We start from the raw sequence: 24,416 nt of genomic DNA, 5'->3' as shown, positions 1-24,416 counted from the left end.
AAGGAAGTTCTAACTAGACTACGCATTAGTTACAGTTTTTTAACTCCTTGTTTTTGTTTATCTGGGACTGATACACCAATGTGTGGTCTGTGTAACACTCAGGTCACATTTTACTGTCTTGCCGTCGTTATGACTCTCAACAACAGCACCATTTTAAACGTGTTCTGTTCCAAGGTTTATCTGTAATGTTAGTGTTATAGGGATGGTGACATTGTCCACCTTGGAAATGGTTTTAGTTTTTTAAAGGGCATTATTCTTTTTAATGCTATTTAAGTTTTTTTTAAATTTATACACTAGACCTTTGTTAATGTGATTCCCTTTTAAGTATCAAAGTACATCTAGTTTGATTTGAAATTAGAAAATGGCCGTAACATCAAATAATTCGAAACCAGGATGGGAAAGGCCAACTTCGAGTGACTAACACTGCCATTTGAACTACCTGATAGTCATCCTGGTGAGTTATAATTAAAATTTTGTTACAAGTCTTTTAAAATTTTTATTTCTTTACTTGTTGAAAATGGCCATAACATAAAATAACTTGGAACCAGGACTGGAAAGGCCAACTTCAGGTGATTAATGGTAGTTTTTAAACTTACCTGTTAGTCTTCCTGGCAAATTATGATAATTACATTTATGCTACAGTTGTAAATTGTTTACAACTTGTATTACTGTAGTTTTTCTCTTACAGCTGTAAACTAGATGTAAAAATCAGTTTTAATGCTCTTTGTTTTAATTCAGAACTTAAATTTTACCTCGTTTTACCTTAATTTTCTTTTATGGATTTTACTAATTTTACTTTAATTTTAACTTTTTACCAGATGTTTGGTGCAGATAGCTTAGTTGCTTTGTGCCATAAAACTCCTAACCAACCAACCAGTTTGAATTTCTATAAGTACTTTAACTAGTTATGTTTAGATAGTTTTCATATTACATATCTTTACTACCACTAACATTTAATTCATTGTTCTATATGGGCAAACATTTTTTTTGTCATTGTAAACTATGTGCCTTATAATCCTACTTTTTATCAGTGTCAGACTTAATTTTTTTTCTTTTCTTCACTGACATGTTAATTTCTTTCTTTTTACTATGTTCTTGATACTAGAAATCAAATTTTTTCCTTGTAATCTACAATTTGGGGTTTGTCCCCACAGTAACCATATCATAAATAATTACTTATTGCACAAAGTTGAGTATTCCAGTTCAGGGCCCTATCATGTAGACTATCCTTGGCTCTTTAAATTGTTTTTTAGGATGCAAAAGCTCACAGGTCATTTGGTAGGTGTGTTCCCAGTTAGGGACACCTTATTTATGCATTTGCTTCCCACTGGTACACCAAACTTCTTTGTTCTACAACCATTAATGGTGAAGTAGGGTGTGTTCAGTCAAGATTGGAGAGGGTCTTAACATCTTTTCTTACCTGCCTATTCAACTCCTTTACATAGTACTATCCCTAAACCAAAACATTCCCAGTCTATTCCTACTGATGGCTTTGTTTTTGCCAGTGCAATCATCTTTCCCTCTGCTCTATACTTGTACAACTTCTACTCTGATATCTGTCTATTGCATCAACCTCAATTGGAAATTGTTCATCTAGATGTCACCACATGCTGTTGTCAATTGTGACTTTTTTAGATCCATTGCTTTAGCCCAGTGAGTTACTCCATGTGTTGTATCTCTTCACATTCCATCAGATCTTCATCAATGTATGTTTAGCAAAGGTAATGGCCTACTTTTTGCCTTCAGTCATTTTGATTTAGTTTCTGTCCTTTCCGCCTTTCCATTTCTCAACTTTCCCACTTTATTACCTTGGTAGTTGACAAAGGCTTGTTTGTTTAGAATGCCCAATAACTAGACATTTTCATTTTTGAACAACTTCTGTTTCTTCTAGATTTGTAAGGTTTTGTCTTAGTATGTCATTTCTCTTCTTTTCCATTCTTCTCAAATCATGCATCCTCCCTATTCCTTCGATTAACCTTTTTGGGATCTCATTGTGGTCTGTGTGTTTCACGTAACGTCTCTCCTTCAAGGTCTGTTTCCTTCTTCTTGCTTGCAGCCACTGTCAATCAGTTATTTATGCCATTAATGTTAGCTGCATCATCTACCATTCATCTTATGTTTGTCCTATATCTTGACAGGTCCATCCTCTACATGACCTTTCCTGCCTCATGTTGTAACCTTCCATCTCCTACCCATACTTCCATTACAGTCCTAATTGGCTATTTTGTCTGGTCCACCCCTTACAATGTTATGTGTCATGTACTGCCTTCTTTTGGAGTTCACATTTGTGACTTTTTATTCCCTGCAAACTTTTTTCTTCCTGTACTCCATTCCATTTTCTGCTGACTGGTTGAACTTGTTAACACATTAGATCAACATATTTGAACATATCCATGAAAGGTCAGTCTCCAGAATTTTTCTCAACTTCAATGTAAAGATGCTGGACCCTATTATCAAGGACTTTGGCTCTGCACTGGGGCTTTCCACACTTCCCCAGTTCAGAGCTTATACAGAGTGTCATGAACCTTCTTTGCACCTCTGCCATTTGCAGCTGTCTTTTCTATATGCTTTGAAACTTCTTTCCTTACCAAAGCATTACACCTGGGTTGTGTTTTCCTTTCTTGGAGGCCCATACTTTTTCAGAACAGATGATCTGCCATTGCTCCTTTTGGCCTTCATATCTAGGCACAGTTGGATGAATTGAGTCTGTCCTTGGATATCATTGCTGTATCCACTGGTCAGTCCATCCTACCATGGCCTCTCACAGTCCCCAAATGTGGCCTATCTTTAAGTCATTTGAGAAAAGCAGACACCTTTGATTTGAAATACTTTCTGCTATTTGCTGAACATCTTTTGAACCATCATTCCATTCCTATTTATACAGATGATTCGATATCAAGTGATTGTGTGGGTATGCAGAATCCCCTTTACAGCTTCTGTGTTCACTGCTGAACTGTATGCAAATTCTCTTGCCCTGGATCACATAGAAGCTAAACAATACTCAAACTCACTTAATTCTCTACTGGTCCTGGAATCACTTCCCATTAGTTCACACCCTGTTCTTGCCAATATCAAAACTGACTGGCCCATTTCTCTTTAACATCTACTTCTGTTCAGTTTTTTCTGGATACCAAGCTGCGTTGGTATTCTTGAAGAGAGCTCACTGACACTGCAGCTAAATCTATCTGCTCTGGTACTCTCACTGCTGTGCCTGTTCCATACATGGACTATGGTCTTGTATTCTAGGCTCAGCTCCATGCCAGCTGGCAATTGACTTAAAGTGAGCAGCACGAAAACAACCTTTTCGAAGTAAAACCTTATATTGGACTTTGGCCATCTTGCTTCTGTAAGGATCGTAAAGAGGTAGTTGTTCTAATTAGACTACACATTGGTCACAGTTTTTTAACTCATCGTTTTCTTTTATCTGAAACTGATGCATCAGTGTGTAGTCTTTTTAACATTCCAGTCATAATAAGCCACATTTTACTTTTTTACCATCATTATGATTCTTAACGACGGCACCATTTTAAACATGTTCTCCACCAAGGTTTGTCCATGATGTTAGACAGTGTTATTGGTGACAGTGACACTGTCCACCTTTGGCAGTGTTTTAATTTTTTAAAGGCTCTTAATCTTTTTAATGGTATTTAAGTTTTTAATTTATACATTAGACCTTTTCTCATGTGATTCCCTTTTAAGAATCAAAATCCATCTAGTTCTGTTTGAAATTAGAAAATGGCTGTAACATTATATAACTCAAAACTAGGACTGGAAAGGCCAACTTCAAGTGACTAATGCTGCTGTTTGAACTATCCCTTAGTCATCCTGGTGAGTTATTATTAAAATTTTGCTACAAGTCTTTTAAAACTTATTACTTTTTGAAAATGGCCAAAACATCAAATAACTCAGAACCAGGGCTGAAAAGGCCAACTTCATATGACTGACAGTGGTTTTTGTACTTACCTGTTAGTCTTCCTGCAAGTTATGATAATTACAGTTATGCTACAGAAAGTCATTTACAACTTGTATTATTGTAGTTTTTCTCTTATGGCTGTAGACTAGATGTAAACATTGGTTTTATGCTGTTTATGTTGTTGTTGTTTTTTAAACTTTGTTTTGTTTTACCTTAATTTCCTTATATGAGTTTTACTAAATTTAATTTTAACTTTTTACCAGATGCTTTGTGCCATGAAACACTAAATCAACCAAGTAACTAATCAACATGCTTTAGATCACCATGGAATCCTAACTGTCTCTCGGTTGGGTCTTCCAGGGCTTTTGAAGGTGATGTGACTGAAACTTATCTTCACTTTTTTATTGCTCAGACTTTACATTATTATCAATGTTTTGTCCATGAGGATTGTGTTTATAAATTCTGAGCTTTTACTTTTGAACTGGCTTTGGCACCCTCCACTTTCTGTCAGGTGGTTTGGTCATTTGCCTGATTCCTTTATTTTTGTAGGTTCAATTCCATTTTTATATGGGCATATGGTTTCTTCTGGCTTCATTCTTCATAGTCTTTCACACATACCTAATTTCTCATCAGGAGTCAGTCACCTTACAATAATACTTCTTTTCCATAATCCTCAGAACTTCCTAAACAGATATCAATGTGTTCATTTTTTTTTGTAAAACTTCCACCTTAACACTTAACTGCAGTAAAATCATCAATGTGCAGTTAAATGATATTTTATATAACTTGAAGTACATGAAGTAAAATATTTTTCCTCCTTTTTTGAATTTATAATTATCTTCTCTTTTTTTGCAAAGTTTAGACTACTTATTCACAATTTCGCATGTTGTCCATTTCACATCTATTTATTTTTATGGTCTTTTTGTCACATATTATACTGATGAAGTAGTTTATCCCTTTAAAAGTAATGAGTTAAAGCCAAAACCTGTTAGTTTTGTGTTGTAAACATCAAAAGCAATGTGTATGATCTATGTGATCCTTGCACTCATGGATGTGATTATTGTAGGTCTCGCTTTTTTTTCTGTGTAAATAATAATTTTCATACATGCATCTTGGAACATAAGGAAATATTAGTCACTAGAATAAAAGGTCCCATACTACTACAATATCTCGAGCTTTCTATGTAAGTTGAAAATGTTAAAAACTTTCTTAAATGTTTGGAATACTAAATTAGGTATATTAATAAGCAATGAATGTACCACTAGAAAACAATGATTTACATAGAGGTGGAACTGTTCTTTTTACTGTTCATAAATAAGTACTGATTATATAATTATAATAAAAATGGGCTTCTCTGCTAAGTTTGGAATTTTACGATCTCAGAAAATAAAGTTATACGATTTTATTTTATATTCTTGCATGTAATTGTATATATATCTTGTTTCTTATTGGTTGAACAATGTATAGGCTGTATTGTTAAAGATATAAAATCTGAAGGGTTGAGACCTTATAGGACAGATTAGTAATTTAATAGAGAAAAATAAAGATTGAGTACTTAAGAAAGAAGTTTCTTTTGAAATAAAATTAAAACAAAAATTTAAATTATAAATTACATTTTGATGACAGTTTTACTGACAAATGTTGGTAATAGAGTTGTTTAATTAAATTTTGAATGTTAAGTGTTTTCTCTTGTGCAGGACACTCTGGGCTCTTATATTAAGGTTAAGAAGATTTAAAACAACCAGATCAAATTCTGTTCTGGTTGAAGACTTCACAGTTAATTGGATAAGAAATTAACCACTTCTTAAAAGCATATTTTGTGCATATTTCTCATTGCATAAAAATACTCTTAATAAGTAGAAAATAAAAGATGCCTTACCCAAGGTATGAATGAGGATTTAAATAAAAGAAGACTGTTATGATGTCATGTTAAAGGTGTTTAAAGCTATGTGTAACTGTAGAATTTATTAGACTTGGGACTGGACAGTTACTCTGTTGAACTGCTGATTAGTCAGTTCAAGATTCAAACCATTTTCAGGTTTGAGGATTTCTTAACTGGAAATCAGTTCTGTTATTTGTTTGAGAGTGTTTGTTTTTTAAATCATGTTTATGTTAAGGAAGAGTAATATGCTTTTTTTTTTCACTTAGAATATGATTACAGGAACAGCCCAGATGGATGGAGCAGTCTTGGTGGTAGCTGCTACAGATGGTGCCATGCCACAGACCAAGGAACATTTGATACTTGCTAAACAGGTAATTGTTAACTTGTCTTTATGTTAGCTGCTACAAGTACATGTCATGTTGCACTTGATTTCTGGAAATGGGAAGAGTCAAAATGCATTTATCCAGATAGAATACTTTGATTACTGTTTTGCTCATTATGATTTTAGTGATGAAAGGGTGCTGGGAAACCTTGTAAATGTAGTGAGTGTTGGTATTATAAACCTAAAATAAAAACTTAGTGCAGGATCATATAGTGTAGAGCCAAGTGCATAACATTTATCATTAAAGCAAAAATATTGATTCTATTTTAAACTTAAATCAGAAATTATTTGAGCTGTTTCATCTGTTTTCTGTTTTATCTCCAATGTTTTTAATAAAAAGAAAAAAAGCAAACTTCTTTTATCAAGTAAAACTCTAAATTAAGAAATTAACAAGTATTTTTCCATTTTTGTCATCTATATTTTTCATTTTCTACTTTCAGTACATAGACTAACAACATTAGGTTATACTTTTGTTGCTAAGAAACGTGACATAAAAATCAGTGCTTGTTGTGAATCTTAAGTGATTTTATCCAAAATTCTATGAACATGTCATGAATTTGTTTCATAAATGATCTTAACTTTGACAAGCCCATGAAAAACAAAAAAGTACTGATATTTGACTGCACTTTTCCACTTTTTTGTTTGTCTAATTTGATTTTGGGAAATTTATTTTATCTTAGTTAACCATGAAATGTAAAGTTAGAGTATACTACATGTTGGGATGGTAGTACTTGCCCTGTCACTTTTGACATGTTACTAGCTGTAACATAAAAGACCATAGAATATCTGATATTTCTTATACAGGTAAGAGTGAGTTCTTTTGGCTGTATAATGCATTTTTTTGAGGTTAATAGAATAAGCCCTTCAGCCCTTTCACTACAAGCTTGGTATAATATAGGAGTTCATCTACACATTTGCACAAGTTAAGTATTTGCACTATAACTTTTGATACACTATGTGTATCTTCACAAAATGTGGTATTTTTTAGTAAATATTACAAGATTATGGTACACAAAAAATCAAATTTTTAATGAACTATTTTTACAAAAGATTTGTTTGTGAAAATAGTGTTTCATTACTAGTATGAGTGTAAAGTAATTTCATGTTATGATTAAGAAAACTATTCTTCATCCTAAAAATATTGATATTATTTGCATAATCTCTAAAACCTCCTAAATACATTTCAAATTTTTGTTTTGAGTAAGACTTTATATCTTATGTTATTTTCTACACTTACTATGTGGGGTCTGTTTACTAATCAACCCTGTAACCATCATTGAAAAATTAGGAAATAAATGTAAATCATGTTTTTTATCATGCTAGAATGACTATATTATACTATGAAAATGCAAACGTTTGGTGTTAGTAGCTTAAGTCTTATAATGCTATATATTTATACACACATTATTTTTTATTATATTTACCTTACAGTGATACCTAGCTAACATTATGTAATTTGCATTTATGTGGTGCACATGCACTCGTGTTACGTATCCAATACCATAAAACTGACCTTTAGTCTTCCCTGTGTTTAGTAGAATAGTATATTGTAATATACAATCACATTTTAATCATTATACATGTATATATATTATTACTATGTGGAAATAAATTATTAAATGTATTTTATTACTATGTCGAACAATAAATAAAGAAGTAAAGCAAAGACTTATCTCCTCTCTACAGTCTTTTTACTTGGTTGTTTCTGGACATTGGTTACTAAGCCTTTTAAAATTTTGCACATGGAGGATATCAAGCAAAAAGTTTTTATGTTTTATATATATTTTATATATAGTTGAATAACCAAAAATATCATAACTAAACTGACACCATACAGTTCCACTATAATTTATTAAGCTTAGTAATTAAAGTGTATTTAGATTTTAAAACACAACCTACTTTGATGAAATTTTGGTTAGAAAAAACATGGTAGCCTTTTTACAAATTAAAACCACAAAGGGAACATTCTAAGCTGTTGATTGGCTATTTGGCTGTCATATACTTTAGTAAGAGTGTATAAGGGACTGTTTCAGCAAAATAAAAAGATGTGATGTTATTATTTTATATTCTAGTTTATCAGTATTAGTCATTTGATTTCTAATTTGTATGAAACTATAGACTTAGTAATTTGACATCAGATGTCTAATATTAGACACTGTTGCATTCAACATACCATGTGACTCACTAAAATTTGTATTTAGGCATGTTCTTTTAATATTCGCTTTTAAGTGAAGAAATTAACTTGTATATGATATCAAAATTTAACTTATAATCTACAATTTGATTCCAGATGTATTGACATTAATTCATAAAATAGTAGTTTTGAATGCAAGTCAACGAACATGATCACATGGCCTTTAATCTGTGACCCATAGCAAAAGGGTTAATTGGAGTACATTTTTTGGTTCTAACTTGAATACCTGAAACTGACATCCTCTGCACTTCATTCCCTGTATTCGGCTTCATCAGTTCTCAGACTGAATGTTAAAAAATTTGTGAATTTCCTCTCTTTTGTAACTATAAAATCTAACGAGGAATTCTCAATAACCATGGCACTTGAACTTCTTTTATACAAGATTAAATTAATCTGTGAGATTGTGGAAATTGTCAGATAAATCAGTCAAAGGATTTGACCTCATAAGTCCAAAACTAATTATATCTCAAATTAATCAAGAGATAGTGGATTTATGAGCTGAAACTCTCTACTTGATTTAAAAAAAAAAAGAGAAAAAGGAGCCCCTCTATGAGCTGCTATGCTATGAGTAATGAGAATCTACCATGTTCCATCAAGAAGTGAAAGTGAAGAATGATTCCTGTAAATTACTTATTAGTTTGAGATTAGGAAGTAAAATTCTCCATCATTTTCATTTAGTTCATTCACTTGATTTGATAATGAACATTTCTTCTGCCTTGGATTGGGGATTTAATATAGTTTTCAAGATCACATACAGCACTTTTGACTTTCCCAAAGTTGCAGTTTCTGAAGCTTTTGGTTCCTGTCTTTCTACTTTTCAGTATTTAGTTTATCATTGATTTATAAATAATATAAAATAAGCATTAAAGCTACAACTGTATATTTTTTTCTCTATTTCAGATTGGAGTAGAAAATATTGTAGTTTTCATCAATAAGGCTGATGCAGCAGACAAAGAAGTAATTGATCTAGTAGAGATGGAGCTTCGAGAATTGATGACAGAGATTGGGTTCAGTGGTGATACAGTTCCTGTTGTTGTGGGATCAGCATTGTGTGCTTTAGAGGTAGATATGTTTCTGGTTCATACTTCTATCATGAGATCAGTATTGTGTTCATTAGTTATGACTTTTAATGATAATGTAGTTGACTTGTGTTGATATTTGTTATATCTGTTTTAGATGTAACTGTGCTGTTGTTGACACATGAATATAGCAAAATTTATGTTTATTAGTTATGACTTCCATAGATAGCCAGCTAACTTATTGGTGTGATCTATGATATCTGCTGTGGACATAATTGTCTTTTAGTTGAAACAAATGAATATGATGAAATCTTATGTAATTCAGTTGTGACATCTGTAAAAGACAGGTGAATTAGGTGAAGTTTGTGACATTTGCTTTAATTGTAACACTTTTTTATTTGATTCATTGATGTTGAGATCTGTGTCATGTTTGTTATGATTTCTGTAAGTAATGCAGCTGACCTGTGGTGAGATTCATGATTTAACAGTCCTTTATTTGATACAGATTAAATGAGTGGGATCTTTGTTATACTTATTAGTTATGACTTGTGTAGATAATACAGTCAACTAGTGATGTATGTTCTAAATGTAATAGTTCTTCTAAAACACACTTACCTCCTCTCAAACTTTAACTTTATCCCAATGAAAGGTTCTCTTCTTTACCAATCTAAGCAGTGGTATGAATTCTACATTGCTTGCCCCAGTCTTTATACCCCATTATATTGCCCCAAATTATTTTAAATTTGACTTTCTTCTCCTGCATCAATGCATCTTCTATATTTGTGTGATTGTCTGGTCCTTCCACCTTTGCCAGACATTGCAAATCATTTGTTCTCCTCATTTATTGATCAGTATGCCTTGGCTTTCTGTTACCAATGAACCTTTATTTGAATTCTCAGAGGTTAGATTATCTACTTCTTCTTTGGGGATGTAGACAATATGCCAGTGTTCAATCTCTGTTATCCAGAATTTATGTTATTTACAACAGTTTTCCACTTTTATAATCTTTCCAACTGTTGTCTGATGCCTATAATAGATCTCCTGTTCAATTTTTGGAGAATCTTAATCATTTATTGACTTTCACATTGGTCAAGTTATCTGCTTCTGATATCATGGTGGTTTGTTGCTAGAATCTTTTGGAAAGAGATGTCTTATTGAAGAGAGTTCACCTTCATGTGTTGGCCATAGCAATCTAAGAGAAGCTCCTTTTCTCAGAAAATATTTTTGTAGGAATTCCAGAATCTGTAAAATCTCAAGTAGGTGTAGCCTGTCTCTATTCTTCATTTTTTATTCTGACTTTTTGACTGTTTCCAAAGTTCTTCTATGGGACAGTTTACTGCATCTCCCATTCATATTTACAGACCTCCTGCTTCAGTGCTATGATCTGTTGGAAACAAGGTGGAACACACATTTTGGCATTGCTGACTACCTTATGGGGATAGGTCTTGTGGGATCTTGTCTCAGAGAGGTTGTGTGTGTGTGGAAGACATTCACCACCAATTCATCTTCTCAAGAGGGGATTGAGCATTCAGCCCATATTCATTTGTCCTCTCTTTCTTATACCAGTTGGTTTTCCACTTCCCAAAGACCCTCTTACACCCAACTGTAAAGCACAAGCCATTCAGGATTTCCTGCACAGATAGGCCATAGAGCTCATCACCTCATCTCTTAGGGAAATTTACTTTTGGCTGTTTATATGATAGTACCAAGAAAAGATGGGCAGTTGATGACTGGCCATCTTGGTTGTTTCTTCCAGCCTCCTTGGTTTCCAATAGAGTAATTTCTTTCCCTACAGTGGCTCTTCATCTGGACTATGGTTTACAAAATTTCTTGTTGCAGATTTCTACCTTTGTATCTCAGATTCTGTCTTCAAGGCATTATCTCCATTTCACGCATGACAACCAGGTCCTTCAGTTTCATGCTTTATCATTTGGCATTATATCTGCTCTGTCTCATATATATGTTTGGCAGATAGTCAAAGCATTTTCACCATCTTCACACCAACGTTCACACTCATCATGGAAAACTGGATTTTTCTTACCTCTTTCTGTCACATGGTATAAGAAGTTGCAAGAGCTGGATATCTAATCAGAAAGAAGTATTTTTTTACTCCCACACTGTACAGCACCTCATACATTTAGGGATGTTTTTCATTTTCAGACTCAGCCAGGGCCAACTTTCTCCTCTACTCTTTCAGACCATAGAAGAGGCAGTTCTTCAAATACAGTTATCTCCTCCACCAGCATCTTTTCGGTGATGTTAACATCTTTGGAAACAACCTTTCCTTCAGGTCAAGCCCATGTGAGGGTTTTTCATTGGTTATTATAGGACCAGAGGAACAGATGTGCTGGATCTCAGCTGGCAACTGAACAGGGACAAGTCAATTATAGGTGTCCCTCTACCACCTCCATGGCAAGAGATATATCTGTTCACAGATGTTTCTCTCAATAACTTAGAACTTTCAGCAGTTCAATACATTATGACTCAGGGTCTCGAATTTCTGTAAGGGAAGGTGGTAATGCTTCATCGGACAATTTTGCAGTAGTCTCATCATTTTTTGAAGCAAGAGGGCATTCAATCTAGATCTCTGTTTTCAAACAGTGGATCTTCTCTTGTGAGCACACAAACACCAGATTTTTCTCCTTGCTTGTCATGTTCCAGGAGTAATGAATCTCATGGCTGACCAGTTATCTAATCCCATTAAAGCTCTTCCTATGGAATGAATGTTTTTTTTAAGTTGTTCATTAAATATGCTCTTATCTTGGGACACACACATTGGAATGCTCAACACCTGTCCTTCTGGTTTCCATTATATTTTCTGGCTATGAGAGTAGAGGCTTTCACCCAGGATTGGATGGGCATTATCTTTATCTGTTCCATCTGATTCGTTTCATTTCCAAGGCTCTAAAAATAATTGCTCCTTGTCCTGTCAAATTCTTCTAGTGGTCAGGTCAGCCCTGGTTTCCATTCTTTCAGTATCTTCAGCAGTGTCAACCTCTTTCACATTCTTCTTAGCCATCTCTCTTATGCCAGCTTTTGTTGGACATTTTTAATGCAACAAACAAAATTATTTGACTTCATGCCTGGTTTCCTGAGATCCATTTTAACAGGATATTGTTAAAATTGTAGATACTTTCTACCTAAAATTGCATCAGCTAGGAAAGGAGATTAAGACTTACTCTCCTATTTGTCTTCTCTCCATTTCTTATTTATATGACATTTCAGATCCTGATTATCTTTTCTGCTGCCTGATTCTGGCTTTTCATTGTTATGCATGGTTTTTGAGATAATATCACAGGTTATATATCCATTGGGATCTTTCAGTTTTATTAACTTAAGCTTTTGTATTAGTGTTTTGTACACTAAACAAATTTTATAAGTAATGAATAAGTAAAACAGCTTTTTTGTTTATTTTTTAATTAAAATATATATTTGTAGTTATAATGTTATTAACACTCCTACGAAAAGACGTTTCTAGTCCTGATTTCTTCAAGCCTGTTCCCCTGGCTGTGGTTTTGCTAGATAGTAGATAGGGACAGTGGGAATCTCGTTAATCCATTCATTAATGGATTTAAATGGCAATTTTATTTAAATACAAAATTATTAGCCTAATATTAATAACCTTTCAAGTTGCTCTGGGGCCTATTAGGCCCCACTTTTTGTAGGAGTGTTAATTTAAAGAAAAATCCCTTTTTGTTCAGTTTTATTCTCTTTTTTGGGTTTGTATATACCTATACTTGTTATAGTTCTAGCTAACTATTCGTAATCTATCACAGTATCTCACCATTCTAAAGAGGCTGTAGACCACAGCAAAATCCAGGTAAGACAGAGTTCCATTTGAGTGTGGATTTCTGTCAACTGAAAAAAATGAGATGTGTAAAATAAAAGTCCAATAAATGGATGGATTACTTCTACCAATGTATGCTTATTTTGGAACATTCATATTAACATTTACTGATATAAAACTTAAACTTGGAAATATTGTAGATCAGAAAGTACATATTACAATATAGTTGATCAACTGTTCTCTGATGTGGAGTATGTATTACATCATGGAAAATGCGTTATTGTTTGAACATATGAGATTTTTGTAAGTGTTCTATTCACAACTTGCATGGCAATTTAGTGATGATCTATTCAAAGTAATTCCCCTACATAGTCATAGAAGTAATGAAGTTAGATTTAGATATATATTCACTTTATTTTGTGGACAGTAGGCCTAAATTTGTGAGTGACTTAGAATATAACAACGTAACTTTGTTGTAATTCATAAAACTATACTGTTTAAAGTTAACACTAACAATTTTGTAGTTGTAAGCATAGTAAGAAGGCTTACCCAACTGCATGAATAGTAAGCCTACAAGGTCTTAATGCCACTTATAGTCCTCTGAACATTAGGCACCAGATAATGGTTTTGGTTGCATTTCAGTATGTAAAATCTATTCAGCTTGCTCCCTTGAAACAATAACTGGAGTGTTGTCCCTGGACCACAATGCCTGCAGTACTTGCCTCCTCTGTATCTTTTTTCTTAGTGTTTTCAGTCAATTCAACTTTTCTCTGCTGCCATCACCATGCATAAATAAGACTTGTATTACATTCTTTAGTTACAACTTTGTAGATAATACAATCAACTTGTGTTGAAATCCATGCTGTAATTGCCCTCTGTTTGAAACGCATCTTGTAATATACTATGAACCAGTACTTTACTTACTGGAAAACTGTAGTCTTTATGATGTATAATTATGATTTTTATAGGATAAGAATCCAGATATTGGCCAAAATGCCGTTTTAAAACTTGTGGACATTATTGATGAATGCATCCCTAACCCAGTCCGAGACTTGGATAAGCCTTTTATGCTGCCTGTGGAAAATGTCTACTCTATTCCAGGTGTGATTAAAATAATTATTTACTCAGTAAGTTAATAAAATTATATTTTGTTGCATTAAAAATATGCCTTAGATGTTGATTTGGTTTTGCATCATGTTGGATGAAAAGTAGAGTTTTCTAATCTCTCTAAGTCATTCCTTGTTTTCAGAATATTTATTATAGAATATATCAGTAGAAACAAATAATATTCAAGAAATTACTGTGAATAAAAACTACACTTTTTTTTTTACCTGCTTTTACTTCTACAATATAGTAGGCTTTGTTTTGCTTCTGACCCAGAAGAATAAACAGTAAGTTTATGGACATAAATCACTGAAATCTAGGGTATAACTCCCCAAAGCCATTGCTTGGATTTGCACTGAAAAATGAGTAAACTTGTATGGTATAGTTAGCTTAATTTCACTTTTACCATAGTGTAGCTTTTGTTTCATTTTAGGAGGAAGCAAATGTTTCAACTTTAGTAACATCATAGCTTATGTTAAATATTCATAAAATAATGACTAGAGCATATTAAAAAATTTAAACTCTAAAATTGTTGATGAGTAACTTAGCAGATCAAATGTTTTATAAGGGCATAAGAAATTTTGACTTGAAATACAACTTCAGAAGCAAGAAAGTTAATGACCTACCTCTTTCAATCTGGATATCCTTTACTACACATGACAGTTTCAGTGGCTTACATTCAAAGTTTTATGAAACTACTTTTTGTTTATGTTATACCAATTAGTATAGCATAAAATATTAGCTAACAATCCACATTTTAATAGCATACAAGTTTAAGTTCCTAATTCTACAAGGAAATATTTTTTTAAAAATCCTGAATTTCTCCTGGTATGACACACACATTTTCTCTTGGATCTTCTCCATATTTTCCACTACCCTTTGAAATAGTAAGAAATGAAACATAAATTATTAACTTTGAATCATCATTGCTCAGACAAATCATAATTTTAATAGTATTCAATTTTGTTTGGTTACAGAGCCATCAATAGAAAATCAAACCTTTCCTGTCATGTCTGTTTTTTCACGATATGTTCAGAGTTCTCTCTTATATTTAATTATATTTTACATATTATCAATATGTTCTGAACAGATAATAGTCAATTTTCAAGCCACATTCCCATGAGAAACTTAACAACTAGCTTGGACAAATTTGTAAATGGCTCTTTTACATAGTTAGAAAGCCAGGAAAATTTTGATAGGTAGGGTAAATTGTCTACTTTTGCATGTTGTTAGTCTTTTTTTTTTTTTGGTGCATTATTTAATTAAATAAATTTAGTGCATTACTACAATTAGTATAAAAAGTAGGCATAAATGTCCTCAACAATTGACAGTAAGGAAAAAAGGATTAAGTACTTTATTTCTTGTATTTCATATTTAATCTTTATTTATTTATTATTATAAAAGAACTAAAATGAAGAAATAGAGGTTTTTTTAGGTTAATTATCATTATATTAGGTACTGATGATGAAAATATAATAAAGTTTCATGAGGCAGGCACACATGCAGCATGTGTGTAATGTATTGTGGTAGCATCATGTCAGCTGTATATGCCGTGAGTGATTTACAACTTGTAATAACGTGATCAGTAGCACTCTATGTGCTCTGAGTGATTTACAACTTGTAGTTGTGTGATTAGTAGTTAGACACAATTTGAGGGCAGTATAACAATAAAATTTAATTATAAATAGGTGTATATTGTTACAAGCTTAAAGCTACTTAACATAAATTTAGTTTCATGTTACAAGTTGAAGGATAATTTATATTTCATTTAAGTTTTATTTTTGGTGGTTACAAGGTTGGTCAATTTGAATAACAAATAAAATGTAAAGTCATACTGAAAAAAAGTTTGAAATGTACTTGGGAAGATTACTCGAAGGAGCTTTGAGATTTTTGAGGTGAGAAAAGGTATTTTTATTCTTAACATGAAAATTATTTTACACACAGATTATTCAAAACAAATACTCAATATGTTAGTGGACAAATGGTTATTTTAATGTAGCAGAAATACTTCACTAAAACATGATTTTTTTGCATACAAAATACTTGTAATATTAACTGAAAAACTGCCAAATTTTATGAAGATATACACTGTTAAAAATGAGAAGTATTGAATCTATGATGACTTCAAATGAATACAAACAGGTCTTGTGGTTGGTCAAATTGATTGAGCACATGTTGAAAGATTCGAGTACAAGGAAGAGTTAGTAACATTTTAAATACAATACTGTTGCTAAAAACTTGTACTTAAGGCCTCTACTATTGAGACATAGTAATTATGTAGTGTAGCAAATAGCAGTTTATGTACAAAAATATTGAAAATTGATTTTTCTAGGTCGTGGAACAGTTGTGACAGGCCGTTTAGAACGAGGAACTATTAAAAAAGGAATGGAATGTGAAATTATTGGGTACAACAATTACTTCAAATCAACAATAACAGGTACTGGTAGCTCTGTGTCTGATAATTTAACTGGTATGTCTAGTTCTGGAATAAATTGAATACCAATTTTATTCACCAGCTGTTTGAAACATGAAGGTTGAATAGATGCCATGGAAGTAACTTTTGGTACACGTGACTGGTGTTACTTTTTCAGAAGAGATACTTTTGTTTACTGTTGTCTAGGATACATGAATGAATTTTGCCACATCTTTGTGTTTGATGTAGTTTAATTGTTAATGCAAACATGTTTTTTTGTGTATGTGTGTTTTAGCTGATGGCTTCAAGGTATTTTTCTGTTTATCAATACTGCATAGTTCAAGTTCATGTTGTTTGAAGAAAGTTAAAAAAAAAAAAAACTTGAAAAATAAACATTACACTGTTTCCTAAACAGTGGAGTTGTTTAGCTTATGACCAAAATTTTGGTTATTGGTTTCATTTCCTGTAGTTAAGTGATTTATGAATAAAAACTACTTGTTTTTAATTTCACTTTTTTTTTCTGACACAGGAAGTGTGTTACCAGTTTAAATTATTTTTGGTTGTGTAACACATTTAAAGGGTTTTGCTACCCATTTAGTTTTTTTATTTCTGTGTCACAGAAAAAGTGTTACTAGTTTTAATTATTTTGGTTGTATGACAAAGAATGTATATCTATTTGTTAGTTTTGTTCCTTTTATATAAATAAATGTTCCTCACTGAAGATTAAAGGAAGGCTTGTCTACAGTATATAGTAGAAGCAAAACTATTGGAAGTTTTCATACATTAGTTGGTTGAACTACACTAAGATAACACACATCTTGTAGGAACAGAACTAGAAAATGCCTTTATTTATGAGGTAGGATTAAACTTCACTAACATATTTACGTACTTCTGAATATACCCATTACTTGGGAAGAATAGTAGGTGTAGGCCTGCTTTCATTAGTGAAATCACTAAAATAGTAAATTTCTAGCAAGTATTTAACAAAAATATCTTTCCCAGGAATTGAAATGTTTCATCAAATCTTAGAAGAATCACATGCTGGAGATCAGTTAGGAGCTTTAATTCGTGGGATCAAACGTGATGAAGTTCGACGAGGAATGGTACTGTGCAAACCAGGATCTTTGAAAGCACATGACCATATTGAAGCACAGGTCAGCTTATTCCTTACTTAAACTGACAAAAAATCATTAAAATATGTTGTCCTTTATTTATGTAAAATCAAGTTAATAGTTAAAGAAGAAAAGCTGTTTTTTTTGTTATGGTTGGTTACTAAAGAATTTTCTCTTAATATTCAAACATGTTATTGATTTGATGAGTTGTCCTTCAGTGTTCACTAATTACTTCATTTTGTTTGTTTTTTTTTTTTAATTTTGCACAAAGCTACATGAGTCTTCATTTTGTAGGTTTATATTTTAAGCAAGGAAGGAGGATATAGACCTAAAACCTTTTGTGATGGCATAGTTTAATAATTTCATTTATCTGTTTTGTAGGTCTATGTTCTAAGCAAAGAAGAAGGGGGTCGACCTAGACCATTTATGAACTATTTTCAACCTCAGATGTTCTCAAAAACATGGGATTGTGCTGCACAATTATATATTAAAGGAAAAGACATGGTGATGCCTGGAGAGGATGCCAAGTGAGTTTTATGCCTATTTTTGTTACAGCTGAAGTAGTTAGAAGAGAGTAATAATTATTGTGTATTTTCAGTAAGAAAAAAGAATGCCCACTTGTGTATTAATAAGATAAACTATCCAGTTCTTCAACTAAAAAAGATAATGTTAAATATATAAAAAATAAAAAATTGTTGAGTTGGATAAAAATACTTTGAGAGTGTTAATTGTAGTAAGAAGCTTATAAAAGATAAGTATATTATATTTCAATATAATATTTGGAGCCTCAACATGTTACAGTCTATGTACTACTTGCAGCCATACTGTCTGACTGCTGTGCATTTTATTAGCAGTACTACATCACAATTTTCTTTACAAAAGGCTTTGTTATAAGGCTTTATGTACAAAGTACTCCTCTCTCCATGCTTTTCATAATCCATGTGGGGTACAGAGAGGGCAGTTTCTCAGCACCCATTTCAACAGTGTGATTACACAGGAGTCTGTACATGCTGTTTCTGGTAATTTGACTGGAATGCCTGTTTACTGAAGAACTTGAATACACATTTCATTCACCAGCTGCTTGAGGTATGTAGTAGTTGAACAAGTATGCCATGGAAGTAACTTGTTTCCATGTGACTGGTGTCACTTTTCCAGAAGAGATCTTTTTGTGTTCGTGGGTTTTTACCTGTTTCAAGGTGATTTAATTTTGCTTATCATGGCTGAGGTACAATTTGTAGCAGGTTACTTTGTGGATTACCCAACTTGAACAATATTATTTTGTTTTCCCTTCTTGAACATGCTAACTCCATGATATGAACATGTCTTTATGACCTGTGTGTAGTAATATTTGCATAGGAAGGGCCATTGCATACCCTTCCCTAAAACATTTGATTTTGAGTGACATCACCTATAAAACACCGAACAATATCAAAAAAGAAGTTCTGAAATATTCTGTTCCATCACAACTGTACATTGGCTGGGGCTGTCCTGTAACCTTTTGATTAACATATTTAAATTATTTGAATATAATGTATTTTTTTACTAAAATTATATTACAATTTTTAAGCAGTTCCCAATGCAACTTAATAACTTGATCAATCAAAATTCTTATTTTGTGTTTTTATTTTATTTTTAAGTGTGATAATGAATAAAACATGATTTTTTTATGCTTGTATTTGTCAGGCTTGAACTTAAGCTGTTAAAGCCCATGGTAATGGAACAAGGTCAAAGGTTCACCTTACGAGATGGTCAAGTAACTTTGGGGACTGGTGTTGTAACAAAAGTTCTGACAGACTTAAACCCACAGGAGCGTTTAGATTTGGAGAAAGGTCATAAGAAGAAAAAGGATGATGACAGTAAATAAGAGAGTACTGGTATATGTGCACAAAGTAGCATAATCCAGGAAGTATTGATTTCATAAGTTCTTTGCATTCTTAAGGATGGTCAGCTGCAGATTGACTTTAGGTGTAAATCCAGTGATATATAATATCCATTGTTTTCATTTAATCTGTATTTATTGAAATCAAAAATCTGTTTCCACTTTTCATATGCACTAAGTAATGAGACTTATTGTTTGTGTACTATTTCAGTTGAACAGAATAAATGCTAGCTAGTGTATATTTTTTCATTGGAACTCATAGTTACATGTGTTAGCAATAGTTACTTCTTGCAAAGTCTTTTCAGAAGATGTATGGAAAACATTGTCAATATCTCTTCATCACAGGTAATTTTACTGATCATATAATCAGAAAATTTATGCTTTATCCATCGAGATAAATAGAAGTGTTTGAATAAATATAGTTAACTCTTATGTCAGCCTGTTTTTTTCAGTCTTATATATACCACAATACTGATAAAAAGTAGTCAAAAGCTTGTTTTTTGAAGTTATTCAGTAAAAAAATGGTTTTGAAGGTCAGAGTATACAGGTTTAATGTTTTGTACACAAAAAGTTAATCTTTGTTATTTTTTATTTTGAACAGTGGAAATGATTTTTTGAACTTCCTTTAATTCTAGCATATCCAAGGTAGTATCTTACATTATAATATAAAGTATTGCTCATTTTATGAATTTATTTTTATACTTTATACCCAGCTTTAACTGCAATTAATTTGTGTTCATGTGCAAAAACTGAAATGTGAAACTTTTTAATTAGCCGTGGTTTTGAGAGTTGGAACTTGAGCTTGTATTGTAGAGATTCAAGTATCTGTTTAGGAGTGATTAAATCAGGTTAAATACCAGTTACTTTAAGAGTTTGGATATAAAGAAAGATTTAACAAGAATCATAAGAGCCATAGAGAGATTAGGCCTACAACTTGCTAGCTTGAGATCAGAAATGTAGTAAAATTAGAAAAATAGAACCATTATAAAACTTGATATTTGATAAAATACTTGGAAAAATGATTTTTCAGATATCTCATTTAGTACCATAGCTGCTGTAGTATTATCAGAATTATTGTTCATTGGCTTTATCCATTAAAGGAAGATAATGTGGAATATACACACAAAATTCACTAGTATTGTTTATTTGCTACTTTCTTAGCACAATAAATTTATTGTTGTGTAAACAAAAATAACTTGTAATATATATCATACTAACATTTTTCCAAGATATTATCTGAAGGATCTTTTGGACCCATTGACAGTTCTACAGAAAAAGAAGAATCTAATGTTAAACTCATAAATGCCTAATATTCTTGCCTTTGTGTTACCCTTACTGCCCTTCTCCAATATCTGTCTTCTATAATCTCCTCTTGGAGGCCCTCCACAAAGATTCTGCTAATACCCTTTGCAATCTCTTTTCCATCTTGACACATATTTCTTCTTCAACTCTGTCATTTCGTACATGGTTTCTTTGTTGTAGGGAACGTATTTGTAGTAACTCTATTCTGGTGCAAGTTAATTTATCCTACATTTATCTCAAGGACTTGCATCTTGCTCTTATTCTTCGATATTATGTCTTTGACATAGCCTTTAACAATATAGAGCCTCATGTCGTATCTGCCTGACAACAGTCCACCCTTTCAAATTTTGTGGTCCATTTATGTTGAGCCTTTCACGTATCCTATTCCTGTCTCCAGTCCTTTACTCATGCCTTCCAATCCAAGTATTTCCTCTCATTGAGGTCATCCTTAACATATTGTCAGTTGTCTCCAGTACTGGTGACTGCTTGGTACATTTGGAGCCATTCCAAGCTCAGTTGTTGGATTTTCTTCCTCACTGGCTACTATTTGTCAAGCCCCCCCAAGTGGCTCAGCGGTATGTCTGCAGACTTACAACACTAAAAACTGGATTTCGATACCCATGGTGGACAGAGCACAGATAGCCCATTGTGTAGCTTTGTGCTTAATTCAAAACAACAACTATTTGTCAAAAATAAGTGGGTTGCAAGGTTCTTTCAGAAAAACTCGTATTCTCACTTTTCTTTACTTGCTTCCTATTTCTACTCGCCCTGTTTCCCTTCCTCCACCTCTGGATCCCATGATTCACTGGTGTGTCTCAAAGGTAGTTCAGGATTTGCTTCTGCAGTCTGCAGCAGGCTGTCAAATAAGTTCACCAACCCTCGGAAGAGTTTTACTCATCCTTTTGTGGTTCCCAAGAGAGCTGGAGATTGGTGGCTAGTCATTGATTTGTTGCACCTCAACCACTTCATTGTGCTCTCAAAGTTCACTATGGATTCCATTCTCACTCTAAGACTAGCAGTTTCCTCAAGATTATGGATGTCTTCAACACCTATTTACACAATCCTTCCCCTTCCCTCCCAATTTATCTTTAGTTTATCCATTTCAAGCTCTTCCCTTTGGATTTGCCTCAGCTCCATAAGTGTTTTGTCATGTAGCTTGAGCCTTTTCTCATTATATGTATACTCTGGGGTTATGGTTTCACCATTGCATGGATAATTGGCTACTTCTAGCTCATTCTGAATAGGATTAAACCAATCACACAGCATGAGTAGGCTAGTTGGTAAAATTGGACCAGTCAGTCTTTCAACCCACCCAGTATTTCATGCATTTAGGGGTCTTCTTTAACATAAACATTAGCCAATTTTTCATTTATGCCTCAGTTCTATGGAACTTTTACTAGTTTAACATACCCTTTCAGCTTTGTCATATACTGCGTAAGAGGTTTTGTCACTTTTCGGGATTTGGTTTTTCATGACTGTATTCATCCACCTCACTTCACAAGATCCTTGCAATGAGTACTTCATGAATGATAAGGTCTTGCATGGGATCTTCTTTCTTCCACCTTACCTGAAAGTTGGTCTGTTGTAGTGGCTTGGTAAAGCCCATTATGTTGGTGGGTGTGTCAGTGCCTCCCTTGCACTTGTCTATTCATTTATTCATGCATATTTCCTTTCATGAAGTCATTGGTAAGCTGACAAACTTGTCTTGCTTATCAGTGTTCTCAAATTTCTGGTGATTCATCAAGTGTTATCTCACTTTTTTTTCTCACCTGTTGCCGTCTGGTGATGATCCATTTCAAGAACTCTACAGTGCTGTATCATACCAACCACCAAGGAGTAATCTGGTCCAGAGATCTTTAAGTAATAAGTTTTGTTCTTTTTTCTCTGTTTTAGAGGCCTTTCATTATTCCCCCCATATTTTTTTCCACAGCTCTGTGCTGAGTGGTGTCTCACCAGGTATTCTTTAACATCAAAATCTGCACTGTATGCCATGTTGACTTGTGTGTTCTTATCTATAGCTCAGCACAGTTACCATAGAGATGAAGTGTTTTACAGGATTGCTGGAATGTTATCTATTTTGCAGTGGTTGCTTCATAAATTTGTTTGTTGAGGTCTGTATCACCCATGGACTGCATTGATAAAGCAGAAGGGAATAGCTGCCCATTTCTGCCTTACCTTGAATGAAAAACTCAGTATGATCTTCTTTTCAAATTAGGGTATCATGGTTGCCCATTGTACTGTCTCCAGTGATGACAGTCCTCCAGACTCTCTAGTGCATTTTCACCCCTTTGAGAGGAGTAAGGAAGTCCTTACCACTCTGCAGTCCCAAGCCACTGTGGTGGTAGAACATGGAAGCTTATTCATAAATGGTTTTCATATGAAATTGGCTATACCCATTCAGAAGGGTAGTGGTGACCTCTTGTACTGCTTACACTATCATGTTACCTTTCTGGATGATGTGGCATCCTCTTACCATTTATATATTTAACAATATCAACAACTACTAGAGCTGATAGGGCCTCCTTATATGCACTACTGAGAAGTTGTTCTGTCATGAAACTGGTTGCTGTGGTTGCCTTCTATTAATTTACACACAGTTGAGTTGTTTTGAGACCTTTAGATTGACCAGGCCTCCTGTTACACATTCCATAACAGCTGGTGTTGATTCTTTGCATATGCAGTTCACCTCTTTTAATTGGGAGCCCTCATTCTACTTTTACATGGAAATTGGTTCCTACCATTCAAATGTATTTGAGTGAATGAATCCACATAAGCTTTTGCACAAGTTGAATCCACCCTCTTGATGTCAAATGGTTAGTCCTGGACTAACCATTAATCCTTGTGTAGTATCAAGGAATTGGCATGGATCTTAATCCCACATTTTTGGGTTGGAAGTAAAGATGATTTGATTCTCATCCTACCATTGCATGAATGTTGGTACCCAGTAGTGGAGATTTTGGATGTAGTTGACTTGCCAAGTGTGGTTTGATGCGGCTTAGCCACTTTACATTTCATAACTTCTGCCCTTGTGTTTTATGAATTTTTACACACAGTGGCTCAGATGTAGTGCAGTTCCTCTCCTCTGATCTCCAAGATGCTTCTGAGGATGGTTCTACTGTTCCATCACACTGGTCTCATTATTGTGAGATCCTAGCTAATCTTGTAAAAAAAGTACTGTATTGGAAATTATAGTTTTCTTATGCTGAAAACTCCTCATATGGGTTGCATGGCCATTTGTCCAGAAGTTAAGGGCCTGGCATGGCCTAGCGCATTAAGGCGTGCGCTTCGTAATCTGAGGGTCGCGGGTTCGCGCCCGAGTCACGCCAAACATGCTCGCCCTCCCAGCCGTGGGGGGCGTTATAATGTTACGGTCAATCCCATTATTCATTGGTAAAAGAGTAGCCCAAGAGTTGGCAGTTGGTGGTGATG

The 24,416-nt window shown here is 33.5% G+C and overlaps 1 protein-coding gene across 1 annotated transcript in view; it reads left to right on the top strand.

The window, feature by feature from the left end:
• LOC143244696 (elongation factor Tu, mitochondrial-like) overlaps positions 1 to 20,546 on the top strand; it is a 40,605-nt gene extending 20,059 nt beyond the window's left edge. The window contains exons 5-11 of the mRNA XM_076489812.1: positions 6,062 to 6,166; positions 9,272 to 9,433; positions 14,146 to 14,278; positions 16,614 to 16,718; positions 17,697 to 17,848; positions 18,188 to 18,333; positions 19,490 to 20,546. Of these exons, the coding sequence (XP_076345927.1) occupies positions 6,062 to 6,166; positions 9,272 to 9,433; positions 14,146 to 14,278; positions 16,614 to 16,718; positions 17,697 to 17,848; positions 18,188 to 18,333; positions 19,490 to 19,670 (984 nt within the window). The 3' untranslated portion in view covers positions 19,671 to 20,546. The remainder of the gene's footprint in view (positions 1 to 6,061; positions 6,167 to 9,271; positions 9,434 to 14,145; positions 14,279 to 16,613; positions 16,719 to 17,696; positions 17,849 to 18,187; positions 18,334 to 19,489) is intronic.
• Positions 20,547 to 24,416: the final 3,870 nt, after the last annotated feature.

Source organism: Tachypleus tridentatus, chromosome 2 (genome assembly GCF_004210375.1).
Source record: "Tachypleus tridentatus isolate NWPU-2018 chromosome 2, ASM421037v1, whole genome shotgun sequence".
Classification (NCBI taxonomy): Eukaryota; Metazoa; Arthropoda; class Merostomata; order Xiphosura; family Limulidae; genus Tachypleus; species Tachypleus tridentatus.
Note: the sequence above shows the minus strand (reverse complement) of the source record. Positions and strands in the feature narration are given on the sequence as shown.